A 10,177-nucleotide genomic window follows, 5' to 3' on the forward strand; every position below is an offset into this window, starting at 1 on the left:
AACGATACTCATAACATAATGATCATTCAAATGGCATTAACACTACACTACAGTAAATTATTCGGTAATCATGTAGAAATGCACACCATGCACACCTACCATTTCCTTCCTTAATTTGTCGATAAAAACTTCTCGTGGCTATCAGAAATGTCAAGATGAACCATATCTGATGGTTTCATGAAATTTCATAGCCAATTACAGAAGAAAAGTAGCTAATTTTGACTCAAAAGTACGCCGATCGACAGCTGTATCAGCGTAGCATGATTGATGATCGATTATGGGGAAAAGCGATATAATGATGATGATCGATCGTTATAGTCTGTGATACAGCCGCTTGTTTGGTGTTTAACCACAATAATTACGTCGGCTTAACAGTAAAAAGTTTAAGAAAGAAAGTGATTTCGATGCGTCTGTTTTTTGTTGTTTTACTTAATTTTCTCCTGCGTACTGCGTTTGACTGTATACAAACATTGTATCTGTCAACTTATTTTGCTGACTGAATGATGGGAGGATAATGTGTGTACAAAACAATAAAAGATAATAAAATGGACCTTACTACGAAACAAAAGCAAATATTGGGGTTGCAGTTCTTGTATACATAATTAATAAAATGAAATGGAATAATGAATAGCGTTACTATCATAAAAACAATAATTTATACTATAAATTGAACTTATCAATTAAAAACATAAATTTAATACCATTTACCATCACCAGAAACAAACAACAAATCCCCTTCGAATTCAAATTCCTCCTCATCTTCTTTTCTCTCTCTTTCTCTCTCTCCCTCCTTCTAATAGCCTTACTCTTTTCTTCCACTTTTCCTTCAACCTCATTCTTTTCCCTTCAACATTTATTTATTCAAATTAAATCATTAACTTTTGTCATGATAAAATTAATACTTGCCACAATTTCTAAAGGAAGGACGTCTAAATCCTGGTATGAATAATCTGTATCAATAATTTAAGTAGTGATAATCATGATAGTGGCAATGAAAAGAATGAGAAAAAATACGAAAATGAAAATAGATCTAGGGCCCACACGTATTGCACAAGTCGTGTTAATATTGTTAGTAAGCGGCTAATTAGAGACTACCAGAATCGATTATAATCGTTGACATCGTTCTCTGTGAAATCGATGCACTGCTTACTACGTCGGAACTATGATCGGGACCGACGTACTTTTCAACTCCGATTTCTCATTTTTCTTCCCTTTTCGGCTTTCTAATTCTATGAAAACTCTCTGATATGGTTGAATTTAGCATCTCCAAGAGCTGCACAAAATTTGATTGACAAACGGCGAAGCGAACGGTAGGTGTGCATTTCTACATGATTACCAATTATTCTTACATATTTCAGCTTCGTTATTAACCTTGATAATGCAATGATTGGAACATTAACAATATCTACCATGTTCACACAAGGGTCTTTATCACGAATGTCACAGTCATTGTCACTTTGTTAACGTGTTGAGGCTTAACTCTCAAGTCGTTCATACATCTAGGTCTATACTGTTAACCGGGACTCGTCTTTCACATAGAACTCTATAGCCTCGTATAGGGTCTAACGTTAGAATCTAGTAGTATGTAGATCTAGATTCCTCTAGTCTAGTTACATGTCTTTCTAGATAGATCATACCGACTTACCAAGTTAGAGATGGTCGAGCTTGCATTACTTGTACTTGGAGACCGCTGGACTGTGACAAGAGACATTTTACACGGCTGCTTCAACAACACTAATTATGGTCGTAACTCTAAACTTGTCAAATCCAATACCGATCATATGTTAGTTGATCTTCGCTGCTGATGTACGTGCCCAGCTGATCAGTTAGAGGAGGGCTGGCCCAGGGGGATGATGTGTCTAACTTTACCACTGCACCAGTGCAGATGCTAGTCAGGCAGCAGAGGTTGCACCGTACCCGGAAGAAACGTCCCATCGCAGATCACACAGATGGCCGGGTGAGCTGAAGTTAGCCGCAAAGTATAATGCAGAGATAGGCCGAAATGAAATCAGCATATCGCCAATATGTAAGAGTAGGAAAATAAGCGCTAAAATCAGCACGAGGGCTTTTTATGGAACGCCAAGTAGCCTACAACCTCGATAGGACTAATAAAATGATGAGAACAAAATGTGCTACAAGATACACGTCCGTGCAGGTGTCTCCATCAGTTTCAGAATTCTGAATCAAAATAAAATGTTGCATGTAAATGCCTCCTCTATCAATTTCATGTAACAGAATAATGTCTGTGCTATACGGCAGATTTTTTTTTTTTTTTGTGGAATGTAAGTTAGTTTGTTATAGGAATTCCGTGAAGGAGGGGGGGGGGGAACCTTTTCCGGGTTTAAAAAAAGAAATAGTTTGTTATAATACATGGTAAATTTAACAGGGGCGGATCCAGGAATTCCGAGAAGGAGGGGGGGGGGCGCAAAAAAAACCACCTCCGGGTTAAAAAAAAAAGAAAAAGAAAAAGAGAGAGAGAGAAAAAAAGCTTCAGCGCAATTTTCTGGTGAGCAAAATTAAAGGAGGCGCACACGCCCAATTTTCATTTTCCCCTTTATTTCTAGTTTATTTTAACAAAAATTAAAGGGGCGTGCCCGGTGCGCCCCCCCCCCCCATCCGCCACTGAATAATACTAGTAAGTTGGTTTTTTTTTTTTTCCAGGATATAAGCCTGTCATGGGGTCCACTTCAATTATTAGAATGTGCATCCTTTTTACATGACTATTTGAATGACGTACTATTCTGTAGAGCAACTAGTGTTTCCTATATCATTTTCTTCACAGTTTGTTTGCATGAAAATAAACTTAATCAAACGGTGTTCGAACCATTTTTCACACAAGGTATTTAAATAGCATCCACGTATTTATACCCAAAGGTAAAATTGACATATCTCACGACTTGTGTGTGTGTGTGTGCGTGTGTGTGTGTGTGTGTGTGTGTGTGTGTGTGTGTGTGTGTGTGTGTGTGTGTGTGTGTGTGTTACCTTTGATTTCTTATGGCATGGCAAAGACCGTATAAAGAGAAATATTATGTATCAAGATTATGAGTTTGGGGGTTTAAGAATGACGAACTTTCGGTTATTTGTTAAGGCACAACGTATTATGTGGCTAAAACGCCTTCTATATGGAGAAAAAGAAGTTGGGTGGAAATTATTTTTTGACTTCTGTTTTAGTACAGTAGGAGGTAGATTCCTGTTTATGTGTGACTTTGATTCATCTATTATGACAGATTTGTACCACCTTTTTATTCGGAAATATTGAAGGTTTGGCTTGATATCTATAAATATAGACAATTGGAAAATGAGGTTGTAAATCCAATAATATTTAATAATAGGTGTGTACGCATAGCAGGTAGGATGTTTTTTCATAGATATTTATTTGATGCAGGAATAATTACAATACAAGATATATTAGATAACGGTCATTTGAGATCTCAGTCACATTTTCAAAGCTTGGGTCTTGGTTTTAAGGTAGAAGAATTGCTTAAACTGAATGATATATTTAATGCTATACCCCAGAAATGGAAGGACTCTATGAGAGCAGGTACACTTCAGCAAGTTGATTCCACAAACTTTGACTTAAAATTGATTTTTTTCTGGTCAGAGAGTAAATTTGCAAGTTTTAAAATCGAGAAAAATATATGAGGCTATGGTGGAAGATTTACAGTCATCTCATGTTTTACAAATCAAAGATGACCACAGTAGCTATGATTATACAAATAAAGAAATAAAATATTTTTTTATTAAACCGAGTAAGTGTACATTGATAAGAAAATATAGAGAACTTCAATTTATGATGTTACATGGCGTAGTTTACACTAAGGAGCGTTTAATGAAGTTTGGTTTTGTAACAGACAGCCTTTGTTCCTTCTGCCAACATGAGCCTGAAACTTATCTGCACTTATTTTTACACTGTGTTAGAGTGATACCGTTATGGGAATTCATAATTAATTATTTTGATATAAATGAGTTAAGGAATATGGATTGGAGAGATATCATTTGGGGGAATCTCGGGTTATTCAAATAGATCAAAATGTGTTACTTTGATTATCTTAATAAAATACATCATTTTTAAATCTAGAACGGGAAATAAGTTACCCACTGGAGAAAAGATGCTAAAGATTATTGTTGAATTAATAAATGAGGAAAAAATCCTTGCGACCAAGGCTGGGAAGCTACATGTACATTTACAAAAATGGGAATATTTTGAGACTTCGTTGAATAAACCAGTCTGAAGCTACGTGCAACGTCTGTGACTTTTATGAAAATAGTAATGTTTCCATAGTATTCCACTCTTTCTTTTCTTCATTTTTTTCCTTTCCTTCATTCCTCCTCCTCTTCTTCTTCTTCTTCTTTTTTTTTTCTCTGTGTTGTTTTGTATTTTCTCCCCCTCCTTTCCCATGCGTTCCTGTCAGCCTGTTGGCGGGCTGATTATATAACTATATTTACTATATTGTGATGTGTAGGCAAGAGCAGTTAACCAAATTAGGTGCATGTGTATGTGTGTGTGTATGGGTGTGTTTGTGTGTGTTCGTGTGTTGCATGTGTACAGATAGGGGTGGGGGAGGAAACAGGAAGGGAGGGAACTGGTGGGGGTGGTCATAGGGACTCAGGAAGGGATATGAGTTAGTAGGTGGGCGGGTATTGGTTGATAAATGATATGGTTCCATTATTATTACTGTATAATTTTGCTGCATAATTCATTTGGATGATTATTAAGACTAATGCTAGAAGAATTGAATTATCACTGTTAAATTTAAGCAATTTTCTGAGAGCATAGGGGAAGTGACTGTATGTAAATTGATAATTGTTCATGAAAATGTAATTTTTGTTATGTCATTATGTACAGCAATAGCAAATTTGCTATTATGATCACAAATGTATATTTTCGTCATTTCAATTGTAGCAAATGAAAATTGTTATTTTTTTTCTATTACTTTGAATGGAACAGAATAAACATCGTTGAAAAAAAAAAAGTGTGTGTGGTAACCCCATACCATGTAATTGCCTTTGACTGTGACACCCTTTTATTTTTTTTATTCAATGTCTCCTTTCAGTAGTCCCATTTAAGCCGCAAGGCCCGCTTTCCAAGGGACTGAACCCTGCTGTCACATTCCAATGATTATTTAATACAAATAACATACATAACAAAGATAAAATATAATGGTACATTTTATAAAAGTGTTTATGTAGACAGATAAGCCTAACGGGTCAATTAGTAACTTCGTTGCTGCGTATGAAAAAGACTGTTTAATGATAATTATGAATATTGTAGAATATGATAGTATGTTTGTGTGTCCGGGTGTGTGTATTGTCGAGTGCAAGTAACGGTACGAGGTTTTGTGCATGTGCTGCATCATAGAGGGTGTCTTTTGTGTGTAGGCTAAGAGAGAGCAGTGTCTGTCTGTCTGTCTGTCTGTCTGTCTGTCTGTATTGCACAGCTGGTGCAACAAATTCCATAGTGCTCGAGTTGTAGTTGTTGTTCTTTTTATTATTATTCTTTTTTCTTTTTCTTCTTCTTTGTTCTGGTTGCGATGTTGTTGTTGCTGCTTTTGCTGCATTTGTTGTTGCCGTTGTTGTTGTTGTCGTCGTCGTGGTCGTGGTCGTGGTCGTGGTCGTTGTTGTTGTTGTTGTTGTTAACAAATTGAGAAAATCAACCTTTCAGGATCGGGAATCAATGTCATTGACAGGCCTAAACTGTGTGATATTTTCAGGCTATACCAGTATAGCACAAGTCGCCCAGATCGCAGAGGGAGAGAGAGAGAGAGAGAGAGAGAGAGAGGGCGAGCGCGCTGAAAAACCAATCACTGAACAGCGCCAGCTTGTGGATAGACCAAAGAGGTTCTATAGATTGGGATAGACACTGTCAGTCATAATACAGTAGGCCTACTGGGCTCACACCTGTAAATAAAACGGAATGTCCCAGACCCCTTCACAAATTCGTACCAAAGATACCAAAATAAATGAAGGAAAAAATCGATTAAAAATCTTTAATGCAGTTTGGCATAAAACTTAATAGCTGCAGATATTGAGCATGAATTCCTCTACAAACTGCATTTGGGTCTGAAGATGAAAGCTTTTCTCATGGAATTTGAAGGGACTATATTTCATTGGGTGCGTGTACGGAAAATAGGTGATATTTTGAGTGAAAAGAACTCGTAGTCTGGCTTTGCGGACCCTTGGACAGAGTTTGAGCCGAAGAACCTGCCTTGGAAATTTGATGGATGACAGGGTAGGTTCTATACTAGCTCACTTATCCAGGTTAGTGAATATGAAACACCTCATTTCTCCCAGCTATTTTACAGATTTTTTTGAAATTTGAATTTTAACACACGTCTCTATGGGGAATTATTTACCCGTGTTAGCCCTACTGAGTACTGAGCACATGTATTACCAGGGAGGTCCCACCTCCCTGGTATTACCCACAGAACTCTAATAAGAGTTCTGTGGTATTACCCCATTTGGTACCCGAACTGTAGGTTGACGCCACAGATCTCCACTGGATGTACACGTACAGAGAGATCAGTGTTTCCAATAGTTTTCGTTCGTTCGTTTGTTTGTTTGTTTGTTTGTTGAAGATGACTCGGGGATTGGGAATGTCATGTATGTTCATTGAATATTATCAAAGAGTTTTGGAGCAGCAATTAAATGCAAGGCCCGTTTGCCCGTAAGTTATCGAGCCTTGATGGGATAACATGAGGGGTGTGATTGCAGGTTGTCGTTAAGTATGCAATATGGGGAATCATACAGGGCATACAATGATGTTCTATATTTGGGATGTTTGTATGACAAAAAATTATAAGAGGAGTTTTGAAATTATTTCTTATTCTCTAAAAGATTTTCAATTCTTGCAATCAGGAGTAAGAGTGAAAATTATATCCAGTATAGCCCCTATTGTACTGGCGTTTTGGACACACTGTAGTTTAATATCCGGTTCTTCATAGAATAGACGTTCCGGTTATCCATTCGATTAAGTATTGAAGACATGAACGATATTATTTCTACTTTGTCGAGTGAAGTATGTGGTACAAGGTAAAGACCGCTTTTACGGACTTCAAAATATGAGTTCAAATTAATGTGGATCAAACAAAACGAGACTGTGATAAAGTGATTATGTGAGATGCAATGACCCGACTGTTCTGCTTAGGGGGAGGGGGGCCCCCTCCTGCACCACCCGGCTCTGTCGCTGCACTTGCCATTCATCATTATAGATGAAAAAGCCCCATGCACCATGCAATGTAGATACTATCAATGTACCGCCTTTCTTTTGTGATTAAAGATTTCTCAAATTTCTCCACCATAAGTGTGCATCAGATCGTAGAATTCCAATTCTAAAATTGCCCAAGCTTGCTTGCGTGTTCCACAAAAATGATGAACATATTCTTGCACCCCTGTAAACACATTTCTGCATACGCTGGCTTATAGACCTCAACACTAACATCCACGAATGACCAAAAGTGATCGACCAGAAAGAGGTGCCATTAACATCTTCAGCAGCAAAAATCCGAGAAAGATTATGCCAAGTTGGTCAATATAATAGCTAATTGATTATCATTCATTTTGTTTTATTTATTGTATACTGCAGGGTTGTCTTGTTTAATTTTATAAAACTGCTTTCCAAAGACGCCATGCAGTAATAGTAAACATTATTTTACATGAAAATACGTAACAGTTATACATTGTAAACTAAAAAAAAAACAAATCACCAAACACTAAGAGTGTATTGATATACAAAGCAGTGATCGTCATCCACAAACTGCGAATGATATTTATGGAAAGAGATATGTTAAGAAATGCAACAAGCCTCGAACGTATAGACTGCGTGCCTGAACCATTTAATCTATCATAAAGATCTTCTTCTTCTTCTCTTTCCATACAAGAAGCAAAACTTTCGAGAATTCACGGCAACACCAACTGAAACATAAATGTGTTCTATTTGAAGTAGTGGAAAGTAATCTAGGATCTACGGGTTCAGCGAGCAACTGCTTTTAAATGTATTGACAAAGAATCGAATTAAAGTTGTTGTTGTTGTTGTTGTTGTGGGTTTTTTTTTTTGCTAACATCCTGTAAATAAGTGCCTATGTCTCTGCCCCCCCCCAAAAAAAAAGAAACAAAAACAAAACCACAAATACACATTAAGAGTGAATAGTATAGCGCGTCTCTCTCATTTGAATATCAAATACAGCAGCATGACATGATATTAACTTTGCAGACGATTTTCCTTTTCTTTCTTTTTTTGCGGGGGGGGGGGTTGTGTTCACAAGCATGACGTATATACGGTTGATAGACAAGAATGATCAAAATTGAACTTCGGTCTCAGAATCGGTTACTGTTTAGGTATTTAATTACACACTCAAAGCATGATATGATTATGACTGGCAATTCTTCCGATCCAAAGATATGCTTACTGGATGAACGTGCCTTCTTCACCCATCATTATTACACATGGTAAAAGAAAATGAAAAGAATAGCACACAAACAAACAAACATGAAACTAACGCATTTGGATGTTGTTAAAGTAGGCCTACATTTGGCTAGTACGGGGGCATTTTTGAAATTCAAATTTAGAAAATGATAAATGTGTTCATTTCTTTAACACAAGACCCATGATTTACACAGTTGGGGTATATTCCATCAAAGATGGTTATATCTGTACAACAGCACGAATAGTAATGGATGGTATACCCGTTGATATCGCTGGGGGTCTGAAGGTTGTCCGAGGGTAAATACTGTGCAAACATTTACATTACGTCAAGATTAGAATATCAACAGAGCCGTTGCATGCATAACTTTGTTGTTCTTCTGCAATACTTTATGATCCATTGTATACAACGGCGTAGCCAGGATTTCATCTTAGGGGGGGCGGTTAGTCTGCGAGGGAGCGAAGCGACCGAGCCCGAGCGAGCGGAGCGAGCGAGGGGGGGAGGGTGTGGGAGGGGGGTGTCCCCCCTCCCACGGTAAAAACTTTTTGCATTTGGATGTTGTAAATGGTGCAATTTGATGTATGTTTTTGCGCGTTTTATCGACGTGAAACAGTCCCACTTGTTTAAGGTAGCAGTATATTTTAGTGTAGATTATTATTGAACAATTTGCCTATAAAATGGTATAATTCAAATACACTTCTTGTATCAATTCTTTTCATTGAATATCATGAACACGACTGAACCCGAGCGAGGGGGTAGGGGAGGGTGTGGGAGGGGGGTGTCCCCCCTCCCACGGTGAGAACTTTTTGCATTTTGATGTTGCAAATGGTGCAATTTGATGCATGTTTTTGCGTGTTTTAACGAGGTGAAACAGTCCTACTTGTTTAAGGTTGCAGTATATTTTAGTGTAGATTATTATTGAACAATTTGCCTATAAAATGGTATAATATGAATACACTAGTCTTCTTGTACTAATTCTTACACTGAATATCATGAACGCTGTCTGTTCAGCAATCAAACAGAAAAAGCATGCACACGAGGGTGTAGATAGGGGCATATCCCCTCCCACACGAAGGTGATTTTGCGTTTTCAGACCTGAAATTCAGCGATCTGGTGCAAATTTTTGGTGCGATACTTTTTCATCGAAGTGTTAAAATCACGGAATTTAGCTCTTATTCCGAATGTGCACCATCTGTGCGTATGTATAAAGTCTAGTGAGGTAGAGCTTAGGGGAAGGGGGATTCCTCTTCCCGCTCGCGGAGCTTTTGCGTTTTTAGAATTGAAATAAAGCGATCTGGGTATAGCCACAGGAGAAGGCGTGGGCGAGTGTTAACTCCACCCTTCCCTTCCCATGGAGCTTTTATCTTTTTAAGGTTGAAATTGAGATATCTCGTATACGCATATTTGATGGAATCAACATTTGGGGGGGGGGGCTGAGGGAGGAAAGGGTCGATTAAAAGGGGAAATTCCCCTTATACATGAGGGAACCTTCAGTTTTCGGAATATAAGTGATAAGTCTTGTGCACTCAGAATTATTCAGAATTTTTAAAAAATCTAAAAAGTGTACTTAGCTAGGGAAAGAGGCACAGAGGGGGAGGGTTTGGGAGGGGGATACCCCCTCCCAAGCACGAGAGATTTTGCATATTTTGAATTGAAATTCAATGATTTGGTGCACACTTTGAGTGAAATGTATGTGCATGCATACAGTATACACGCATTTTTTTTTCCGCCTCCCAAATCCCCGGTCCAAATCTTAG

The 10,177-nt window shown here is 37.9% G+C and overlaps 1 protein-coding gene across 1 annotated transcript in view; it reads right to left on the reverse strand.

The window, feature by feature from the left end:
• Positions 1–1,868, reverse strand: part of LOC139742721 (uncharacterized) — a 101,101-nt gene extending 99,233 nt beyond the window's left edge. Inside the window, exon 1 of the mRNA XM_071653244.1 lies at positions 1,646–1,868. Coding sequence (XP_071509345.1) covers positions 1,646–1,711 — 66 coding nt within the window. The 5' untranslated portion in view covers positions 1,712–1,868. The remainder of the gene's footprint in view (positions 1–1,645) is intronic.
• Positions 1,869–10,177: the final 8,309 nt, after the last annotated feature.

Source organism: Diadema antillarum, unplaced genomic scaffold (assembly GCF_040938485.1).
Source record: "Diadema antillarum isolate AM-2024a unplaced genomic scaffold, OU_Dant_1.0 seq00001017_RagTag, whole genome shotgun sequence".
Classification (NCBI taxonomy): domain Eukaryota; kingdom Metazoa; phylum Echinodermata; class Echinoidea; order Diadematoida; family Diadematidae; genus Diadema; species Diadema antillarum.